The 23,586-nt window shown below is 47.9% G+C and overlaps 2 protein-coding genes across 2 annotated transcripts in view; one reads left to right on the top strand and one right to left on the bottom strand.

The window, feature by feature from the left end:
* Window positions 1-5,382, bottom strand: part of LOC142295896 (uncharacterized) — a 52,910-nt gene extending 47,528 nt beyond the window's left edge. Inside the window, 1 exon segment of the mRNA XM_075339014.1 lies at window positions 5,326-5,382. The gene's annotated coding sequence lies outside the window, so the exon portion shown is untranslated.
* A 119-nt stretch (window positions 5,383-5,501) lies between these two features.
* The window catches only part of LOC142297141 (uncharacterized), an 88,573-nt gene continuing 70,488 nt past the window's right edge, over window positions 5,502-23,586 (top strand). The window contains exons 1-7 of the mRNA XM_075341417.1: window positions 5,502-5,587; window positions 5,861-5,992; window positions 6,105-6,272; window positions 6,359-6,482; window positions 6,602-6,708; window positions 7,113-7,164; window positions 11,801-12,922. Of these exons, the coding sequence (XP_075197532.1) occupies window positions 5,915-5,992; window positions 6,105-6,272; window positions 6,359-6,482; window positions 6,602-6,708; window positions 7,113-7,164; window positions 11,801-12,922 (1,651 nt within the window). The 5' untranslated portion in view covers window positions 5,502-5,587; window positions 5,861-5,914. The remainder of the gene's footprint in view (window positions 5,588-5,860; window positions 5,993-6,104; window positions 6,273-6,358; window positions 6,483-6,601; window positions 6,709-7,112; window positions 7,165-11,800; window positions 12,923-23,586) is intronic.

Genomic DNA, 23,586 nt, shown 5'->3' with positions numbered 1-23,586 from the left:
AAAATTCACCTGAGCAATGCAGGCGACCAGTGTCTCCATACAGGAGGCGTCTACAAGCTTCATCACCAACAAAGCTTTTGTCCAAAGTATTAAATAAATTTCAGTAAGCGTATTCAATACTTTTCCCTTGTGTAATTTTTCATTTTTACTTATCACTTCAGTTACGGACAGCTATGGTTTGATTTCTTTGCCTGTGTGGATTGGATGGGTTGTTACCGACATCTGCTGCTGAGAAATTCATGTCAATAGCAGCTTTAGAATTATTTTTACTTAGAAAATTGGTGACGTTCAATACTTTTTTCACCTGCTGTGTATTTATATACAAAGGCATGCAAAAGTTTGGGCACCCCTGGTCAAAATTACTGTAATTGTGAACAGTTTAGCAAGTTGAAGATGAAATGATCTCTAAAAAGGCAGAAAGTTAAAGATGACAAATTTTCTTTCTATTTTACGCAAAAGAAATAAAAAAACATTTTCATCTTTACATTTTAAAAATTATAAAAAAAGGAAAATGGGACGAAGCAAAGGTTTAGGCACTTTTTGAGATTTGATAACTTTGACTAAGGTTTCAGATCTTAATTAGCCTGTTAGGGTTATGGCTTGTTCACTATCATTGTTAGGAAAGTCTGGGTGATGCAAATTTCACAGCTTTATAAAAACCTGGCCTCCTCTAACCTTCTGCCAAAAAGCAGCAGCCATGGGTTCATCTAAACAGCTGCCTAGCACTCTGATAATGAAATTGGTGGAGGCCCACAAAGCAGAAGCCTATAAAGAAGATAGCAAAGCGTTTTCAAGTTGCCCTTTGCTCAGTTTAAAACGTAATTAATTAGGAAATGGCAGCTATCAGGAACAGTGGAGGCCAAGATAAGGTCTGGAAAACCAAGCAAAATTTCTGTTAAGGCCCCTTTACACACTGCAACATCGCAAACGACATTGCTGTAACGTCACTGGTTTTGTGACGTTATAGCGACCTCCCCAGCGACATTGCAGTGTGTGAAACACATCAGCGACCTGGCCCCCGCTGTGAGGTTGCTGATCACTACACATCTCTCAGGACCATTCTTTGGTCCTTTGTTTCCCGCTGTGCAGCAAAGTCTCAGTGTGTAAAGGGGCCTTTACAGCGACTTCAAAAAGCTGCTTTACAACGTCCCCAATGACTAGCTAGGTCGTTCTGCAGGTCCGTATCGCTGTTGCGTCATTTTCCAGGTATGCCTGTTTGACAGCTCACCAGCGACTCACCAGAGACTTTGTAGCGATCCCGGCCAGGTTGGGATCGCTAGGAAGTCTCAGTGTGTAAAGGGGCCTTTAGAGCTGCTTATAGGATTACTAGAGAGGCAAATCACAACCCCTGCTAAACTGCAAAAGACCTTCAGGAAGATTTAGCAGACTCTGGAGTTGTGGTACATTGTTCTACTGTTCAGAGACACCTGCAAAAATATGACCTTCATGGAAGAGTCATCAGAAGAAAACCTCTCCTGTGTCCTCACCATAAAATTCAGCCTCAGAAGTCTGCAAAAGATTATCAAAACTAAACTAAGCAGACCAGTGTCCCTCCCAGTAATATAGGCTGGATGGGAGGTCTGTGTGTCTCTCCCAGTAATATAGGCTGGATGTGAGCTCTGTGTGTCTCTCCCAGTAATATAGGCTGGATGGGAGGTCTGTGTGTCTCTCCCAGTAATATAGGCTGGATGTGAGCTCTGTGCGTCTCTCCCAGTAATATAGGCTGGATGTGAGCTATGTGTGTCTCTCCCAGTAATATAGGCTGGATGTGAGCTATGTGTGTCTCTCCCAGTAATATAGGCTGGATGTGAGCTATGTGTGTCTCTCCCAGTAATATAGGCTGGATGTGAGCTATGTGTGTCTCTCCCAGTAATATAGGCTGGATGTGAGCTATGTGTGTCTCTCCCAGTAATATAGGCTGGATGTGAGCTATGTGTGTCTCTCCCAGTAATATAGGCTGGATGTGAGGTCTGTGTGTCTCTCCCAGTAATATAGGCTGGATGTGAGCTCTGTGTGTCTCTCCCAGTAATATAGGCTGGATGTGAGGTCTGTGCGTCTCTCCCAGTAATATAGGCTGGATGTGAGGTCTGTGCGTCACTCCCAGTAATATAGGCTGGATGTGAGCTATGTGTGTCTCTCCCAGTAATATAGGCTGGATGTGAGCTATGTGTGTCTCTCCCAGTAATATAGGCTGGATGTGAGCTATGTGTGTCTCTCCCAGTAATATAGGCTGGATGTGAGCTATGTGTGTCTCTCCCAGTAATATAGGCTGGATGTGAGCTATGTGTGTCTCTCCCAGTAATATAGGCTGGATGTGAGCTATGTGTGTCTCTCCCAGTAATATAGGCTGGATGTGAGCTATGTGTGTCTCTCCCAGTAATATAGGCTGGATGTGAGCTCTGTGTGTCTCTCCCAGTAATATAGGCTGGATGTGAGCTATGTGTGTCTCTCCCAGTAATATAGGCTGGATGTGAGCTATGTGTGTCTCTCCCAGTAATATAGGCTGGATGTGAGCTATGTGTGTCCCTCCCAGTAATATAGGCTGGATGTGAGCTCTGTGTGTCTCTCCCAGTAATATAGGCTGGATGTGAGATCTGTGTGTGTCTCCCAGTAATATAGGCTGGATGTGAGGTCTGTGTCTCTCCCAGTAATATAGGCTGGATGTGAGCTATGTGTGTCTCTCCCAGTAATATAGGCTGGATGTGAGCTCTGTGTGTCTCTCCCAGTAATATAGGCGGGATGTGAGCTTTGTGAGTCATTCCCAGTACACGTCTCCTTCTGAGCCCAGTGGTGGCAGCCTTGCGATGCTCCTTCTGGCGCGCGGCATTGTGCTTGGTGATGTACAGCCATGACGCTCCTGGCGGGTGCAGTGTTTGCACCATTCTTACCAGAGGCGGTCTGGTCAGTTATGAGGTCAGCAGAACGGTGGCACTTTTCTGTTTTCTGCTCCTCAGCACTCGGCCCCCTGCTCTATAGCGTTAGGTTAGGTAGACAGGCCAGAAAGTGAGTTCAGTTCTGCAGAATGGTTCCAGGAGCAAAGACAGGGGCTTGTGTCTTGGGCCTGTCCAGGAACTGGGAGGATCGGGCTAGGGAGAGGTAGGACGTCGGGGTAGAGAGATGCCGGCTTGATTCTTGAACTGGTGAGAGCCGTCCGGGCACATGTTTGGGACACGTTTGCCATAAATATAAGTAACAGGGAAAATGATAGAGTAGTTTCGGCTGGTGGAGGGCGAATACCCAGAGCGAGGGCTAGAAGTGAGATTACTCCCAGGAAACAGCGGCAGCAGAATGATAAAGGCCATGTCTGTCCTGATGAACTTGAACGAAGAATAAAGCTATTCCTGTTTATTGTTTTATAAGAAAGAATCCGTTTGGCCCTGCTACGTCTCTGACTGGGATCTGCAGCGGGGTAAGTGCTATATACCCCAGCCGGGGAAGACCACAGACATTTAGCTTTAAACAAGCAGGGGTGTGGAGGGGCTAGAGGTTATACACCGGGAGGGGGGGGGTGAGAGGCTGGAGGTTATACACTGGGGTGGGGGGGGGCGAGGGGCTGGAGGTTATACACTGGGTGGGCGAGGGGCTGGAGGTTATACACTGGGGGGGGCGAGGGGCTGGAGGTTATACACTGGGGGGGCGAGGGGCTGAAGGTTATACACTGGGGGGGGCGAGGGGCTGAAGGTTATACACTGGGGGGGGCGAGGGGCTGAAGGTTATACACTGGGGGGGGCGAGGGGCTGGAGGTTATACACTGGGGGGGTGCGCAGGGCTGGAGGTTATACACGGGGGGGGTGCGCGGGGCTGAAGGTTATACACGGGGGGGGTGCGCGGGGCTGAAGGTTATACACGGGGGGGGTGCGCGGGGCTGGAGGTTATACACTAGGGGGGCGAGGGGCTGAAGGTTATACACTGGGGGGGGGGGGCGAGTGGGCTGGAAGTTATACACTGGGGGCGAGGGACTGGAGGTTATACACTGGGGGGGTGCGAGGGGCTGGAGGTTATACACTGGCGGGGGGCGAGGGGCTGGAGGTTATACACTGGCGGGGGGCGAGGGGCTGGAGGTTATACACTGGCGGGGGGGGCGGGGGGCTGGAGGTTATACACTGGCGGGGGGGCGGGGGGCTGGAGGTTATACACTGGCGGGGGGGGCGGGGGGCTGGAGGTTATACACTGGGGAGGGGCGGGGGGCTGGAGGTTATACACTGGGGGGGCGGGGGGCTGGAGGTTATACACTGGGGGGCGCGGGGGGCTGGAGGTTATACACTGGGGGGCGCGGGGGGCTGGAGGTTATACACTGGGGGGGGGGCGGGGGGCTGGAGGTTATACACTGGGGGGGATGAGGGGCTGGAGGTTATACACTGGGGGGGATGAGGGGCTGGAGGTTATACACTGGGGGGGATGAGGGGCTGGAGGTTATACACTGGGGGGGCAAGGGGCTAGATTTTATATACTGGGGGGGCAAGGGGCTAGATTTTATATACTGGGGGGGCAAGGGGCTGGAGGTTATACACTGGGGAGGGTGAGGGGCTGGAGGTTATACACTGGGGAGGGTGAGGGGCTGGAGGTTATACACTGGGGTGGGGGGGGCGAGGGGCTGGAGGTTATACACTGAGGTAGGAGGGGGAAGCGAGGGGCTGGAGGTTATACACTGAGGTAGGGGGGGCGAGAGGCTAGAGGTTATACACTGGGGGGGGGGGGGGAAGCGAGGGGCTGGAGGTTATACACTGGGGGGGGGAAGCGAGGGGCTGGAGGTTATACACTGGGGGGGTGAGGGGCTGGAGGTTATACACTGGGGGGGTGAGGGGCTGGAGGTTATACACTGGGGAGGGTGAGGGGCTGGAGGTTATACACTGGGGAGGGTGAGGGGCTGGAGGTTATACACTGGGGTGGGGGGGGCGAGGGGCTGGAGGTTATACACTGAGGTAGGGGGGGCGAGAGGCTAGAGGTTATACACTGGTGGGGCGAGGGGCTGGAGGTTATACACTGGGGGGGGGAAGCGAGGGGCTGGAGGTAATACACTGGGGCTTAATGAGAAACACAGATTTAATGTGTATGTGCAGTGTGCTGTGTATACACACTCATACTGATAATACATAGATAATAGGCAGATGACGGCTGCACCGGCCCCTGCCCTCCCTCCACCTCTCTCCCATTATTCGGCTACGGTCCCCATTTGTCTCTATAGGTGACGCTGCCCCCTGCTGGCGGCTCCTGCTCTATTTCACCCATAGAACATCTGCCCTATTAGAAACCAACAAGAGAAAACCCTCCCAATAAGAAAAATAATGAAAACAACGCCCGTCACCGACAACAGGTCACACGTACCCGACCGTCCGGTGCCCCGCGCAGCTCCCGGGGATACAGGACCTGTGGTGACGTCACAGCCATGTGATCAGTTACGTACACGGACTAGAAGGCGAGGTTTGCGCTTACAGGACCTTTCACCAGATCACATGACAGGAAGTGCTGCACCTCCTCCTCCCCTGATCACATGACTGTGACCTCATCACAGGTCCTTTAGGCATTGGGTTACCATAGAGATCGTCTCCGTCCCCAGTTGAGCCTACACTATACGGGCTCCTTCCAGGTCAGTGCGCGCTATAATCATGCAGCGGCTGTGATGATTGTCCGGGTGTGTGCTGATCTCCCACTGACCCCAAACACCCGACTTTTGAGTTTCTATGATAAGTGACCTAAAGTTGTTTAACCCTTTAAAAACACCAGTTACCAACTGTATTATTGGAATCTTTGGGGTTTTTTTCTTCATTTTTAAACTTGTAAATAACAAAAAAAAACCTTTTGTGTATAAAGAATTGATTAACTTCAGCCTCGTGTGTATGTCCCTCCTACCTATGATCAGGAGGACTCTTTCCCTTTACTAGACGCTGGTCCTTTCCATCAGCGCCCCCCGAGGATGGAGCAGGACAGAGAGCACATGGCGGCTCGGATATTAGACCTCACCCTGGAGATAATCTACTGGATCACTGGAGAGGTGAGAGCTTCACATCACATCCCTCTGATCTCTAGGAATAAAGCAGGGAAGTGACGGGGAAGGTGGAGGATTCTCAGCCTCTGTGTAGTGACCGGCGTCTCCCCATACACAGGATCACACAGTAGTGAAGACGTCGTCTGGGGAGTGTGTGACCCCCCGTGTGTCAGGAGGGCGGAGCAGGACCCCGAGTGTCATCACCGAGCCTCCACCTCATTCACTGATACATGAGCAGAAGATCCTAGAACTGACCCACAGGATCACTGAGCTGCTGAGCGGAGAGGTGAGCGCTGCCGGGAATGCTGGGACATTATACAATACCGCTGCCGGGGGAGGGGTCCGCTAATGACGGCTCATTGTGTGTGTCAGGTCCCTATAAGGTGTCAGGACGTCACCGTCTATTTCTCCATGGAGGAGTGGGAGTATCTAGAAGGACACAAGGATCTGTACAAGGAGGTCATGATGGAGGATCCCCCGTCCATCACATCCCCGGGTAAGAGAAGAGCGTCCTGGGCTGTAGAGGAGAGGACAGGGCTGAGAGTCGTCTAGATTCCCCATCATCTGCTCATCACATACAGACAATGTATTCATCACTGCCGTTATTTCCTACAGATGGATCCAGTCAGAGAAATTCCCCGGAGAGATGTCCCCGTCCTCAATATTCCCAGGATCGGCCAATAAAGGAGGAAGATGTCCCCCGGGATCATCAGGTGGATGAGGTGAGATTTCTTCAGATCCTCTATAGATTGATGTAATGAAGCTTCCACTAATCCCCTCCGCCCGCCGTGTACTGGAGGATTTATGTGACTTCAGTTGCAGTCAGTAGTGACTACATAATAAAATTATAGAAACTTTAGCTGTAAGTTCACCACAAAGTAGAAGAACGCGAGCTCTGACTGCAGGAAAGAAGGTTCAATCTCATCAGTGATGATAAAAGGCTTCTCTACTGTAAAAGCAGTAGCAGTGGTGGTAATGTAAGGACTGGTGTTAATGAGCACAGCGCCCCCTTCACACTGCTGTGGACTGAGATGCTGTTGTGCAGAGGAATAATAGCAACTATGTGGAAATTACTTTAACTTTTGTTTCTTTTTTTTCTCATCTTTATAATTTGGGAATATTGTAGGAAAGTTTTAGTGGAACAAAGTGTGGACTCGAAAACCCCACATCAGTGACCGGTAAGGGTGACTCATAAAACTATTTACCGTAAATGTCTTTATTATATGTTTATATTATTCATGAAATTGCTGATAGGAAATTCAGGAACATGTCTTTCCTCATTATTATTATTATTATTATTATTACTATTAATTTAGTGCAATATTTTCCCTCATTCTGCCGGACACTGGTGCAGGGTGATATAGCATGGATACAAACCCAAACATGTTGAGAGTGAAGGTTACATGATACCATAAGTCTAATTTGTCAATATGGAAGCCGTGGGGATCACGTCATTTCTCTAGAAGGGGAACATGCCGTCTCCTTATGCTGTGAATTTGGTGGGAAAGGCAGGAAAGTTAGAATCCAGACTGTAGGTGCTTAGATACGCCGTCACTTCATGATTGGTGGGAGTCTAAACTCTGAGACCCTCACGTGTCCTGACAATAAAGTGGTTGCAGCCCCTTTACTGTCCTCCCTGCAGCAGTGTAACTACAGTTCATAGCAATGTGGCTGACTGCATATATATATATATATATATATATATATATATATATATATATATATATATATATATATATATATATATAAAAAAGAAAGGCAGATACGGAAACGCATATATAGTCTTATACAATATACAGTGGCATGCAAAAGTTTGTGCGCCCCTAGTCAGAATTACTGTTATTGTGAACTTTGTACTCTAGGCAAAAATTGAATAATTTATTTTCATCTTTTACATTTTAAAATTAGTTATTGGGCACCCTGAATGGTTAGTACCTAGTAGCACCCCCTTTGACAAGTATCACAGCTTGTAAACACTTTTTGTAGCAGCCAAGAGTCTTTCAGTTCTTGTTTGATGGATTTTCCTCCATTCTTCCTTGGAGATATCTTTCAGTTCTGTGAGATTCTTGGCTTGTGTTTGCATGCTCTGCTCTTTCTTGGAAACGTCTTCCAGTTCTGTGAGATTCCTGGCTCGTCTTGCATGCTCTGATCTTTTGAGGTCTAGCCAAGGATTTTCATTGATATACAGATTAGGGGACTGTGAGGCCATTGTAAAACCTTCAGCTTGCGCCTTTAGAGGTCATCTGTTATGATTTTGATGTATGTTTAGGATTATTTTCTGTTTATAGAAACCATCCTCTTTTCTCTTCTTCTGTTTTCTCCACTTTTCTCCTCTTTTCAACTTCAGCTTTTTTACAGATTGCATTATGTTTGCATCAAGAATTTGTTAAAATTTCCTTGAATCCATTCTTCTCTCTACCTATGAAATATTCCACGTGCCATTGGCTGCAACACAACCCCAAAGCATGATTGATCCACTCCCCCATGCTTAATGGTTGGCGAGATGTTCTTTTCCTGAAATTCTGTGTCATTTTCTCCACACATACTTTTGATCATTGTGGCCAAAGGGTTCTGTTGTAAACTCATCGATTCACAGGACTTGTTTCCAGAAGGCACCAGGCTTGTTTAGATATTCTTTTGCAGACTTTTGACACTGAATTTTATGGTGAGGACACAGTAGAGGTTTTCTTCTGATGATGAATGAAGGCCATATTTGTTCAGGTGTCTCTCAACAGTAGAACAATGTACCACAACTCCAGAGTCTGCTAAATCTTCCTGAAGGTCTGTTGCAGTCAGGCAGGGGCTCTGATTTGCCTCTAGCAATCCTACGAGCAGAAATTTTGCTTGGTCTTCCAGACCTTATCTTGACCTCCAAGGTTTTTGTAACTGTTTCTTAATTACATTTTGAACTGGGGAAAGGGAAACTTGAAAACACTTTGCTATCTTCTTATAGCCTTCTCCTGCTTTGTAGGCCTCCACCATTTTCATTTTCAGAGTGCTAGGCAGCTGCTTAGAAGAAACCATGACTGCTGTTTTTTGGCACAAGGTTAGAGGAGGCTGTGTTTTTATAAAGCTGTGAAATTTGCATCACCTGATAGAGAACAAGACATAACCCCAACAGGCTAATTAAGTTATGAAACCTCGGTCAAAGTTATTTGATCACACAAATCTCCAAGGGTGTCCAAACTTTAGTATCGGTCAATTTTCCTTTTTGTAATTTTTAAAATGTAAAAGATGAAAAAATATATATTTTGTTTGCCTATAATACAAAGGAAATGTGTCATATATAACTTTATGCATTTTAGAGATCTTTTCACCTTCAACTTGCTTAGAGCGCACCAATCACCAGGATTTTCCTATATAACCTAAAGACAGTGCTATACTGGCAGTATCATGCTGATTCTATAAATACCTGTAGTGGTCAGCTCAGATGTATAGGTTATTAAACACAAGCAGGTAAAGGGTGCTTTACACAAGACGACGGATTGTGCGATGCATCGTCGGAGGTCACGGTTTTCGTGACGCACATCCGGCATCGTACACGACGTCGTCTCATGTGAAACCTCTGAGCGACGCAGTATCGCTCACAAATCATGAGTTGTGTACTCATCGCTCAATTTCATAATATCGTTTATTTTTCCTGCAGCAGGTTGTTCATTGTTCCCGTGCCAGCACAAGGCGCTCCGTGTGACTGCACGGGAACGATGAACACAGCTTACCTGTGTCCCGTGGCTCCCGCCGGCAGTGCGGAAGGAAAGAGGTGGGCGGGATGTTTACATCACGCTCACCTCCGCCCCTCCGCTTCTATTGGCCGGCCGCTGTGTGACGTCGCTTTGACGCCGAACGTCCCTCCCCATTCAGGAAGTGGACGTTCGCCGCCCACAGCGAGGTCGCTCAGCAGGTAAGTATGTGTGACGGGGGTTTCACGACTTTGTGCGACACGGGCAGCGATTTGCCCGTGACGCACAAATGATGGGGGCGGGTACGATCGATTGTGAAATCGCACAATCGGTCGTCCCGTGTAAAGCAGGCTTTAAGCTTGTAAAATGAGCAACTTTTTGAGTGACAACAGCTGAGGATCAGATAATAGCTGGGGTGGGTCTTCAAAGTGATTCCCGCCCCCCTGCCTGTCCGTCCTCCCCCGATCTGTTATTTATGCTAATTCTAATATAGAATCGTTTTAATAAGTGACTAGAAGGACCTGTGCTGATGTCATACCCATGTGACCAGAAGGGGCGAGGCCTCAGCCAGACACCTGTGGAGGACTGGCAATCAGGTCTTTCAAATTGGGACTATATAACTGAGTAGTTTTCTCCTGTTACTTGCCGGTGCACAATGGATCTCCTGTGTGCTAAGGACATTCTAAAACCAGCCCTTTTCTGTACCAGAACTCCTCTCAGATAAGTGGTCTTTGTACCTCTGCTGTTTGTTTTTCACTTTCTTGGTGTTTTTTTCTGTTTTGATACTAATGCTTGATTCCTATTTTGCCTGTGTGGAGTTCTTGGTGGAATTGGATCATTCCCTGCTGAATGTGTCTGTATACTTAGCTCCATGATTCTGCTATGTAGTGTGTTTTCTCATGCTTGGTATTAAATTCAGTCCTTCATCTATATTAGTGTTGTTTTTGGATCCCAGTAACATCAAAGTACTGATATAGTGGGGGAAGAGCCTGTGAGGGCTCAGGGTCTTTTCATATCAGGCATGCTGAGATTTAATAGGGTTTTTTACGGCTGCAGACAGTTGCTCCTTCCTATCCTTTCCTATAAAGATAATTTGGGCCTCATCTTTGCTGAATCTGTTTTCTGGCTTTGTATTGTGTTTTCCTATATCCCCGTAGTGTTTACATGTGGGGGGGCTATCTATATCTTTGGGGATTGCTCCGAGGCAGATTAGCTTTTTTTATATTTCTATCTGTAATAATATTTAGTTCTCCAGCTGTGTCGAGACGACTAGGTCATCGTAGGCTCGCCCACGGCTACTTCTAGTTCTAGTTCTTCTAATCTGTCAGGATTAGGTCTGCAGTCTGTTAAGGTTCCAGCCACTCTGGTTACTCTGGTTACTTTTTTGGGTTCTGCATTTTTAATCCTCCTCGGTCAATGAATCATAACAGCTGCGGGTCAAACTGGAGGGGAATAATTAAGCAACTACTTTGTCTTCACTAGAGCCTCTGATGGTAATAGGCTTGTGCTGGAAAGTAGCCACCAGGTGCTATTTCTGGAGCTATCTCGGCACTATGGTAGCTGACCCCAGGGGTCAAGGATGATCACAAGTGCAGACAGGTCAGCCTGGTGCAGACTGGATGGCTGGTTCAGTGGTACAGCAGTTACGGCAGGTACTAGAACACAGGTAAGTGTTAGCAGATACAGGTAACGGACACAGGTTACAGGGAACTGGAAAGAGACCTAACAAATAGCAGCATGTCTCTATCAAAAAAACACGTTGCTCAGGCAACTCCCATAGGGAGAGAATGCCTTAAATACCTAGTGCCTCTCAGCCATAGGCTGACAGGCATTTACAGGTTAGGACATGCTTACCCTTGAAGAGCAGGAAGGCGTGCTCCCTAAGCGCACTCCCGGGAGACCTGAGTGGCGCAGGCAGGAGATACAGCAGCAGACGCCACTATTGAGCAGCTGGAAAGGTGAGTGCGCCACCATGTTTGTCGGGAGGGGAACTCAGGACACTGCAGGGACACTGTTGCTGGCATTACAGGGAGGAGATGTAGGGTGAGTTAGCTCCTTGGGGAGCTTTGTGGGAAGATTTATATGGATTAATTTTATTATGTAATGGATCACCAACCAATGTTTCTTTTTCCAGTTGATGATATGAGGATAAGAGGTTCTGATGGACATCATCTCTGTTCTCCACATCTCAAAGTAGAAGATAATAGCGCACAAACTAATTCCATAACTCCTAATATGTATATAGTACTTTACAACACAGATCTATCCACTGGTACTGCTGATCACAAGATACCGTCATCTAATGAGTCACTGATTGTCAAACAAACAACTGGACCTGAGCAGGAGAAATCATTTGCATCTGGGGAACAATTGAATAACAACTCTGATCATTCTGGGCAAGAAAGAATTCACAAAGATGAAAATCCATTTTCATGTTCAGAATGTGGCAGCTGTTTCCGCTATAAATCAGGTCTTGTAAAACATCTGAGATATCACACTGGGGAGATGCCATTTTCCTGTTCGGAATGTGGCAAATGTTTCCGCTCTAAATCATCTCTGGTTGTACATGAGCGAACTCACACAGGGGAGAAGCCATTCTCATGTTCAGAATGTGGAAAATATTTTAGTCAGAAATCACATCTTTTGGCACATCTAAGAACTCACACGGGGGAAAAGCCTTTCTCATGTTCGGAATGTGGCAAATGTTTTATCATGAAATCAGTTCTTGACGAACATCAAAGATCTCACACCGGAGAGAAGCCATTTCCATGTTCAGAATGTGGGAAATATTTTGGAAAGAAATCAATTCTTAGGGAACATCAAAAAACTCACACAGGGGAAAAGCCATATTCATGTTTGCAATGTGGGAAATGTTTTGGCAAGAAATCATTTCTTATAGAACATCGTCGAAGTCACACAGGGGAGAAACCATTTACGTGTTTTGAATGTGGGAAATGTTTTGGCCACAAATCAGGTCTTGTTAAACATCAAAGAACTCACACAGGGGAAAAGCCATTCTCATGTTCAGTATGTGGGAAATGTTATCCCCACAGGTCAAGTCTTGTTAAACATCATACAATTCACACAGGGGAGAAGCCATTCTCATGTTCAGTATGTGAGAAATGTTTTCCCCAAAGGTCAGGTCTTGTTAAACATCAGAGAACTCACACAGGGGAGAAGCCATATTCATGTTCAGTATGTGGGAAATGTTTTTCACACAGGTCAGCTTTTGTTAAACATCAGAAAACTCACAGGTGAAAAACCTTTAACGATAGTGTAAGGGTATGTGTACATGGCATTTTTTTATTTTTTTTTTAAACCGTCAAAACCAATGCACTTTACACTGCTACCCAGGAAACACTCCTTCTTTGGGGAGTTCTTGAGGAATTTTAATTTACTAAAAAAGGTTTTAGAAAGTTTTGGGTTTTTTATAAAAACATTTTCCTCTGACTATTTAATTGGACAGTAGTAGTTTGGAACATTTTCCATCAGGTTGCACGTAAAGAAAGTGAGATGCAGATATTTACCACGACTTATTTTTAAAAACCTGAAGTGGAACAAAATGCTCAAAAGAATGATCATATGAAAAGCAAAGTGGTATTAGAGTAGAAATGCATATGTATTTTCAATTACTTTGAGTGATGTTTCAGGTGTTTTTTCAGAGCAGACACACTCTAAAAGACTTAAATAAAAAAAAACTCAGTGTGCACATACCCTTACATTAACCGGATGAGGTAATACACTACACAGGTAGTCGCAAAAAGAGGGGGAACCAGCACTGCCTATGAATGTCATGCAGCAATAAAAAGTGTAAGGTTCACAAATTCATTCCTACTGTAACAATTCAATAAGATGATTAGCAAACGATTGATCCATGATTTGAGCCCCCCCGCCGCCACGTCATGGCAAATCTCTATAGGGGGGTCCCTACCCTATATTATAAATTACTATTGTACCATACGGTCTCATATAATGAGCAGGACCATATAAAAACAACACATACCTGAGACATGTCTGAACCGCTCCCATGCTGCAAGGAATGACACTGCAAATAAAGGCAGCCCAGGTGCCAGCGTATGTAGCGGAGCCAAACACAACCAGCACAATATCAGAACTGGCCCTCACAGTGTCAGACCAGCAAACATGGATGAGGGTGGAACAGGCTCAGGCAGATGGTGCTTAAATAATGATGCCTGTGGAACAGGGGGCGGTGGCTGTGTGTGAACAGGCACCAACATAAATTTTGATGGCAACAGAAGAAATTTGCAAACCACACTGGGCGTGCACGGCAAGGTGGGGGTCAACCACCGACCAGTTAAACGCAAAAAGGGGGGGGGAGCCAGCACTGCCTATGAATGGCATGCAACAATAAAAAGTGTAATATTCACAAATTCATTCCTACTGCAACAATTGAATGAGATTTTTAGCAAACGATTGATCAGTGATTTGAGCCCCCCTGCCCCGTCACGGCAAATCTCTATAGGGGGGTCCCTACTCTATTATTTAAGCCACCATCTGCCTGAGCCTGTTCCGCCCTCATCCATGGCTGCTGGTCTGACACTGTGAGGGCCAGTTCTGATATTGTGCTGGTGTGTGTGGCTCCGCTACATATGCTGGCACCTGGGCTGCCTTTATTTGCAGTGTCATTCCTGGCAGCATGGGCGCAGTTCAGACATGTCTTAGGTATGTGTTGTTTTTATATGGTCCTGCTCATTATATAAGACCGTATGGTACAATAATAATTTATAATATAGAGTAGGGATCCCCCTATAGAGATTTGCCGTGACATGGCAGGGGGGGCTCAAATCATTGATCAATTGTTTGCTAAAAATCTCATTGAATTGTTACAGTAGGAATGAATTTGTGAATATTACACTTTTTATTGTTGCATGCCATTCATAGGCAGTGCTGGCTCCCCCCTTTTTGCACTACACAGGTAGTGTAGCATATAATTATGCAATCAATGAATCATATATTCATGTTTTAGGACTAGCAATAAAAAAAATGTTTAGTTGCTTTAAATAAAAATGTTAAAAAACTCAATTTCAGTTTTACCAATACATTTTTTTTTTTTTACCGTAATTTGCGTATACAACTCTCTCGAGACGATAGACTTATGAGTGTATGGTAATCATATTTGGATCTTTGCTAATACCATTAAATATTGTTGGGACTCTGTATCTGTCATGCGCTGTCCAATTACTACTACGGCGTCGGACTCTGTTCACATTGCATTAGGCCCACAGGCAACCTGGTTGGGAAGAGCCAGGTAAAGCTCCAGAACTGTCACATCTAATGGATGTGACAATTTTGGTACGGCTGCAGGCTGCTATTTTTAGGCTGGGGGGACACCCAGTAATCATGGGTATCCCCAGCCTGAGCATACCAGCCCCCAGCTGTTGGGCTTTATCATGGCTGGGAATCAAAATTGTGGGAGACCGCATGCCGTTTTTATAAAATTATTTATTTAAATAATTAATAAAAACAAAAAAAGAGGACACCCATTGTTATTGGGAGATTCCCCCCCGCCCCGCCTAAAAATAGCGGCTTGCAGCCACTCTGGAATTGTCGCATCCGTTAGTTGCGACAATCCCCGCACTTTACCAGGCTCTTCCCGATTGCCCTTGTGCGGTCGCAATCAGGGTAATATCAGGGGTTAATAACAGCGCACAACTGTCATCAAGCCCAAAATTAGTGATGGGTACAGGCCTATGAGACCCACATCACTAATCCTGTAACCAAAAAAAATAAACACAAAGAGAAAAATCCTTTATTTGAAATAAAATACCGCATTCTCTTTCCCCTCTTTATTAACCCTAAAAAGACCCTTGAAGTTCCCCTGTAACCGACAGTCCTGGCTCTGCTGCTTTTGAGCCTGGAGAAACCGAAAACATATCCAATCTCTCCAGGCTCCAGGAAACACTGACTAGGGGGACCCGGCTGGCAGCAGTAACGTCATTCAGTTCACTGGAGGTCATACCCAGGTTCCCACGATATGACCTCTGGTGACCTGAAGCACTGTGGCTTATTGGCTTAAAGTGCGGGGCCATGCCCCACACCCCGCCATCCCTTTCATAGTGACAGTGCTGGCTGGGGGTCAGAGTGCGGGGCTGCCCTTCTCCCGGCCAGCGCTGTCACTGTTAAAGGGCTGGCGGGGTGTGGGGCACAGCCCTGTACTATTACAGTGACAGTGCCGCCCGGGGAAGAAGGTTTGGGTCTGCCCCGCACTCGACAATGCCAGCCGGCAGTGTCGGTGTGAAAGGGTTACTTTAACAGTCAAAATGCCTGCCGGGGGTAGGGGGATGCGTGTCTGCCCCGCACTTCTTGTCCCCTGGCTGACACTGTCACTTTTATGGGGCTGGCAGGTCCCCGCACTTTTAACAGTGACAGTTCTGGCCGGGAGGAGGGCCAGCACCTCTTTCCCATCATCCTGACAGGCTATGGGTATCACTTTCCCACCATCCTGACAGGCGGTGTGGAACACTTTCCCCTCCTCCTGGAGTACCTCAGAATTCGTGCTATTCATTAAGCAACTACCACCATCCATGTCGCAGTTTGTCATGACACTGACAAACTGCACGCAACCACCTTCCTCATGGTCACCATGCCTGTCTTCATCCACCTTAGCGCTGATGTTTACTCCTAATAATAAGGATAACGTTTGGAACACCATTCTAAGTCTGAACTGGGTGCAAAAACCTAAAAAAACATCACTATGGGGAGATAAGGTATGCACACCAGTGACTATGGAAGGGGAATACATGGAAAAGCAGAAACTGCTGTGTGAATACTGACTTGAAAAATCCAATAGCTATATGTAAAGTGAAAATGTGAAAAATGGAATCTGCATTACTGCCATGAACATATGAATCAAGAGAATTGATTCATGTGAAGAATCCATTTTTCACATTTTCACTTTACATATAGCTATTGGATTTTTCAAGTCAGTATTCACACAGCAGTTTCTGCTATTCCATGTATTCCCCTTCCATAGTCACTGGTGTGCATACCTTATCTCCCCATAGTGATTTTTTTTTAGGTTTTTGCACCCAGTTCAGACTTAGAATGGTGTTCCAAACGTTATCCTTATTGTTAGTATTTTTTCGTTTGGGAACCCTCCCCAACCACACCTATTGCCAATCCATATCATACGCATATATAGCCTGGGTCTCAGCTTCCCATACACGGTAAGTTTTTTAACTGCATGAGAGGACACACACAAGCTAGGGACCCCAACGTAGAGAAATACTTTGGCGTAGTGTTGGGGCTCTATTGCATTGATCAATTCAGTAGCTAAATTTCTCTTGATTCATATGTTCATGGCAGTAATGCAGATTCCATTTTTCACATTTTCACTTTACATATAGCTATTGGATTTTTCAAGTCAGTATTCACACAGCAGTTTCTGCTATTCCATGTATTCCCCTTACATAGTCACTGGTGTGCATACCTTATCTCCCCATAGTGATGTTTACTCCTTTGAGGGGATCTTCAGTTACCTCACCCCGCAGTTTGACATGGCTAACTTCTCCTGTACAATGAAACATCACTCATTGATACCCACGATTAGTGCTGATCATGGAGCAGCTACCACCAGCCCTGTCACAGTCCAACGTGACCTAACAAGCTGTATGCAACCACGTTCTAATGGTCCTCATGGCGGTCTCCATCACTCTTAAGCGGGCTTTACACGAGACGATAGATTGTGCGATATGTCGTTGGGGTCACGGTTTTCGTGACGCACATCCGGCATACCGCACAACGTGGTTTCGTGTGACACCTCCTAGCGACGCAGTATCGCTCACAAATCGTGAGTCGTGTACTCGTCGCTAGGTTTCATAAAATTGTTTAATTAAAATGGCGGCGGTTGGTCATCGTTTCCGTGGCATCACATGTTGCTCCGTGTGACACCACGGGAACGATGAACAGCAGCTTTACCTGCCTCCCGCGGCACCCGACGGCTTAATGGAAGGAAGGAGGTGGGCGGGATGTTTACATCCCGCTCATCTTCGCCCCTCCACTTCTATTGGCTGCCTGCCGTGTGACGTCGCTGTGACGCCGAACGTCCCGCCCACTCCAGGAAGTGGACGTTCGTCGCCCACAGCGAGGTCGTCCGGAAGGTAAGTACGTGTGACGGGGGTTAAACGAGTTTGTGTGCCACAGGCAACTAATTGCCCGTGACGCAAAAACGACGGGGGCGGGTACGATCGATTGTGCTATCGCACAATCTATCGTCTCGTGTAAAGCAGGCTTTAGTGCTGATTCTTACTTCTTGATCCTCAGGAACATCACTTTGTGGAGTGATATGGCTGAGTTCCCCGGTGCAATCAAACACTTTATTATCATGCAGGACATTGATATTCATATTTATAGCATCTGGACTTGGAATACATGTGTGCCGCCCCCGCGTCAGCAGCCGGGCTGCTCGGATCCGGATCCGCGGCGGCTCGAGGGAAGTCCGGACCCAGGGGTCGTGCGGCCACTCGAAGGGGGACTACAGTTAGGTCCAGAAATATCTGGACAGTGACACAATTTTCGCGAGTTGGGCTCTGCATGCCACCACATTGGATTTGAAATGGAACCTCTACAACAGAATTCAAGTGCAGATTGTAACGTTTAATTTGAAGGTTTGAACAAAAATATCTGATAGAAATTGTAGGAATTGTACACATTTCTTTACAAACACTCCACATTTTAGGAGGTCAAAAGTAATTGGACAAATAAACCAAACCCAAAAAAAAAAATGTATTTTCAATATTTTGTTGCGAATCCTTTGGAGGCAATCACTGCCTTAAGTCTGGAACCCATGGACATCACCAAACGCTGGGTTTCCTCCTTCTTAATGCTTTGCCAGGCCTTTACAGCCGCAGCCTTCAGGTCTTGCTTGTTTGTGGGTCTTTCCGTCTTAAGTCTGGATTTGAGCAAGTGAAATGCATGCTCAATTGGGTTAAGATCTGGTGATTGACTTGGCCATTGCAGAATGTTCCACTTTTTTGCACTCATGAACTCCTGGGTAGCTTTGGCTGTATGCTTGGGGTCATTGTCCATCTGTACTATGAAGCGCCGTCCGATCACCTTTGCGGCATTTGGCTGAATCTGGGCTGAAAGTATATCCCGGTACACTTCAGAATTCAACCGGCTACTCTTGTCTGCTGTTATGTCATCAATATGTAATGGGGTCAACAAGTCCGACTGTATCCCTTCTGTAGAAATGGCTTTGAATACTGTTCCAGCAATTGCCCACAAGGGGGCAGCGTCGTACTGTACAACGACAAACACAGAGCTGGGAAATTCCCCACAGGAGCTGGTGTGTGAAAAACCAGAAGAGAAGACGCGGGAAAGTGTTGTTCAGCTCCGGAGCTCAGTGAGGAGAGTCCTGCGTGTGGTCTCTCTGAAGAGAGGGCTCGTTTTGCCGCAAAAGTCAGGAAGAAATCACCCGGTGAAAGCAGTTTCTGTCACTCCCAGTCTGCAGAACTTTGTTTTCCTCAGGGAGTTAACCGGACTACCGAGCACCGCCATCTGAGTGTAATTGCAGGGACTGTGACCTGCCTTCTTCTGCCCGGCGTGCTCCGGGACCAAAAGACTACTTATAATCCGTCACCAGCTGGGGAAGATAAAAGAAAAGAAAAGACCGAGGAGCTTCATCTCTCCAGCGCTGCACCGGGACCCATCACCGCGAGACCCCAGGCCTGCGACGTGGGAGCGACATCTTCTTTCGGGATAGACTGGTACGTGTTTGTAGGGAAAGTTAGGGAAAGTTGCCGCCATTTTTTGTTGTTGTTTTTTTTCTTGCTGCATACCCGGAAGGAGTGAAAGTCCAGGGGCTTCCTATACCCATGTGTGCAGATAGCTCAGTTGATTGTATTATAAACATGTTTCCTAGTAAAGAAATGTTACTACCGGTAAAATCTGAGTATGGGGATTTTGTTGGAATAGAGCATACACACACACCCGCGGCCCTCCCATCGGTCGCTTCATGTGGCGTAGTCGGCAGGATGTGTGACCAATAAAATCATCCCCCGGTAGTAACTTATAACCAGACAGCTCCCCCGCCGTCTATTGTCAATCAGGTGAGGAAGTTTGACGGACGGAACTATCCTGTAACGGAATGGACTGAACAACTTAAGATAGTGGGGGAAATGTATAACACTGACCCTAAGACCTTAGCAGAAATGGCCATGCTAACACTAGAAGGGGAAGCGTGGACGACAGTCAGGCTGGAGACGGTTAGGGGCCAGCGTACGTTGGATGACTTAGTGCGGGTGCTGGAGAACACCTATGGACCGACCACATATGCGGGAACATTGCGCTATATGTTTTTCCGGCGAACGCAACTCGAGTCGGAGGACATCCCTCAATATGCCAATGCCCTTCAAGTGCTACTAGAACAAGCCTGTAGAAAAGAAGAACAGATAGCTAGTACGGGTACCCGTGACCTGGTGTTGAGAGATCAGTTTGTGACCGGATTGAGAGACCCGTACCTTAACCGCTCATTGCAAGATCTACTCCGGATAAATCCGGCCTTTACGTTCGCTGAGGCCAAACAAGAAGCTATAGAACGTTCAAGGGGGCCTGTCGTGGAGACACAGACATATACCGCGGCTTGCAGGTCCATATCTGATATCGGGACGCCGAACAGCAACACGGAGGAACTGAAACAGATGGTGGCAGAGTTGCAGAAACAGGTGTTACAGCTCACCTTAGATCAAGAGGCGGGCCGGCAAGCGAGACAACAACCCAGCCGGCCGATGGGAAGATGCTGGACATGCGGCGATCCCCGCCATACTAGGATCACCTTACCAGCTGGAAAAGAGACAGTTATCTCACTACCCCTTGGCACCATGAGACAGTTTGAAGGCGTGGAGGTGCTGATTGAGCCGCGCTCCCCGAGGGAGGGGAAGCTGAACCCACTAGTCGCTCGAACTCTAGCAGTAGTGAGAAAGGGAAGAATTCCTGTCAGGCTGGGCAACACGGCTAATGTGAGCGTTGACCTAGAAGCCGGGACACAGCTCGGCCGAGTCTACGCTCTAACCGAAGAGGTGAACCCTATGAGCCCCCTCCAGTTTGTACCGTCTACAGAGGGAGATTGGACAGTGACGGTCTCTACCATGGCCGCTGTCGCGGGTGACACCAACGTGGGGCGAGAACTCCGAGAGAAGTGTCAGTTGGACGTATCCCAATACTCCAAACGGGAGGTGTCTCAGGTGGAAGAGCTACTCCAAGAGCATCAGGCGTCCTTTGCCCGGCACGACACCGATTTTGGGTGCACCACCAGTATCAAACACGAGATCCCCACCGGTGACACTGCTCCTATCCGTGAAAGGTACCGCCAAATTCCTCCCCAGCAATACCAAGAAGTGAAAAATCTCCTGAATTCCATGCTACACGCGGGAGTGGTACGGGAAAGCCAGAGCCCCTGGGCGGCGCCGGTAGTGTTAGTCAAGAAGAAGGACGGATCCCTGAGATTCTGTGTGGACTACCGCCGTTTGAATGCTTGCACCATCCGGGACTCATACCCTCTGCCAAGGATCGAAGAATCCCTGACAGCCCTGAAGAAAGCCAAATACTTCTCCTCGTTGGATCTGGCCAGCGGATATTGGCAGGTACCTATGCATGAGAAAGATAGAGAGAAGACTGCTTTCATCTTACCCATGGGCCTGTACGAGTTTGACCGGATGCCCTTTGGTCTGAACAACGCGCCGGGGACTTTCCAGCGGCTGATGGAGCGCTACTTGGGAAACTTCAACTTCGACTTCACCCTCATCTATCTGGACGACATTGTAGTCTATTCGGCCACATTTGAAGAACACCTGCAGCAGCTGGGCCGTGTGTTCAGTAGGTTGAGGGAACATGGCCTGAAGTTGAAACCCAACAAGTGCCGTCTTCTGCAGCCCGAGATCAATTACCTGGGTCACCGGATCTCAGCCGAAGGCGTCCAGCCATCTTCAGAGAAGATAGCCGCCGTACGGGATTGGCCGCAGCCCACAAACGTCAAGGAGGTCAGGGCTTTCCTGGGGTTGGCCGGCTACTACCGCCGGTTCGTCAAAAACTTCGCCCGGCTTGCTGCACCCTTGCAGGATCTGCTTCGAGGGACCACCAACAGCCCCAGAGGACGACTCATCCGCTGGGGACCCAGCCAGGAAGACTCCTTCCAAGCCCTAAAGGGTGCCTTAACGTCTCCCCCCATCCTGGCATATGCGGACTACAACCTGCCCTTCCAACTACACACCGATGCCAGTTTACAGGGTCTAGGGGCAGTACTTTCACAGGTCCAAGACGGCAAGGAACGGGTCATAGCCTATGCCAGTCGGTCCCTACATGAGGGCGAGAAGAACCCCACCAATTATAGCTCGTTCCGGCTGGAGCTGTTGGCCCTAACGTGGGCTATGGCGGAGAAATTTGCAGGGTATCTCACGGGGACCGAAGTACTAGTCCTGACCGATAACAACCCGTTGGCCCATCTAGAAAATGCGAAGCTCGGAGTCATGGAGCAGCGTTGGATGGCTCGGCTCTCCAAGTTCAATTACAAGATCAAGTATCGGGCTGGCGCTGAGAACCAAAATGCGGACAGCCTGTCTAGAGTGTCATACCCCTTACTCAACCGAGACCGGGATGAAGAATTAGAAGGGGACGAGACACCTGACTTTGCAAAGCTCGCCCAACAGATGGTGGATCACCGCCAGCTCGTTGTGGGCGAAGCTGGAACTCCGGTGGGAGTCGCCTTGCCACCCCAGGAGTGGTGCAGGATTCAGGACCAGAACCCCGATTGGGCTCTACTCAAACAATGGGTGAAACGGCAGCAGAAGCCTCCCGCCGATATACGGGCGCGACTGTCTACCGGGACCTTGACCCTGCTCAGCCAGTGGGACCGGCTGATTCTGAGAGAAGGAGTGCTATACCGGAAGGTTCTCTTGTCACACATGCTGGAAGAATGCGCACAAGTTGTAGTGCCTGAACAATTGGCCCGTGAGATGGTGGTCCAGGCCCACAAAAGGAATGGACACTTCGGAATGGACAAGACTTTTCGGTGGGTTCAACAGTCCATCTATTGTCCGGGGCTCCGCAAGCTGGTTGAAGACGTCTGCCAGACCTGTCGCACCTGTGAACTACACAAGTCCTCTGAGCAGCGTGCACCTGTTCAGACAATTAAAACATCCAGACCCCTTGAGCTGTTGATGGTGGATTATCTGCTGGTTGGGACGGCGAGCAGTGGCTATCAGTATTGTTTAGTCATGGTGGATCACTTCACAAAATTCGCTGTCGCTGTCGCTACCAAAGACCAGACGGCTGAATCGGCTGCTCGGGCCATCTGTCGACAGTTCATCCATGTCTACGGGTGCCCGGAGAGGTTGCACTCCGACCAGGGGGCTTGTTTCGAGGGCCGAGTCATCGAAGAGCTGCACCAGATGTATGGGATCCAGAAGTCGAGGACCACTCCTTATCACCCACAAGGGAACGGTGCATGTGAACGCTTCAACCGGACCCTACTCCAGCTGATCCGCACCTTGGCCGATGATAAGAAAGACCAATGGCCTCAATTCCTTCCTGATTTAGTATGGGCCTATAACAACCAGGTCCACTCTGTGACTGGCTACACTCCACACACCCTTCTCTTTGGTCGCCCCGGAAAAGGGGTCCATGACCTGAACCTATTTCGCCCTGGAGTTGACGTCTGCCATAACTACCCCTCCTGGCTAAATGCTCACCGACAGAAGATGGAGACGGTACACCGACTGGTGAGCAAACAAATCCGGGGCCAGATACATGCTGATCCACTCCCCGTGCAAGAGCAACCCTTGAAGTTGGGACAGCCAGTCCTGCTCCGTATCAAGAAGCCCCAAGGGAAACTTCGAGCCAAGTGGGAGACTGAGGTTTACCGGGTAATCGAACGCCCCTACCCCAACGGGCATGTATACCGAG

Source organism: Anomaloglossus baeobatrachus, chromosome 3 (assembly GCF_048569485.1).
Source record: "Anomaloglossus baeobatrachus isolate aAnoBae1 chromosome 3, aAnoBae1.hap1, whole genome shotgun sequence".
Taxonomy (NCBI): domain Eukaryota; kingdom Metazoa; phylum Chordata; class Amphibia; order Anura; family Aromobatidae; genus Anomaloglossus; species Anomaloglossus baeobatrachus.
This window is presented reverse-complemented; position numbering and strand designations above follow the sequence as displayed.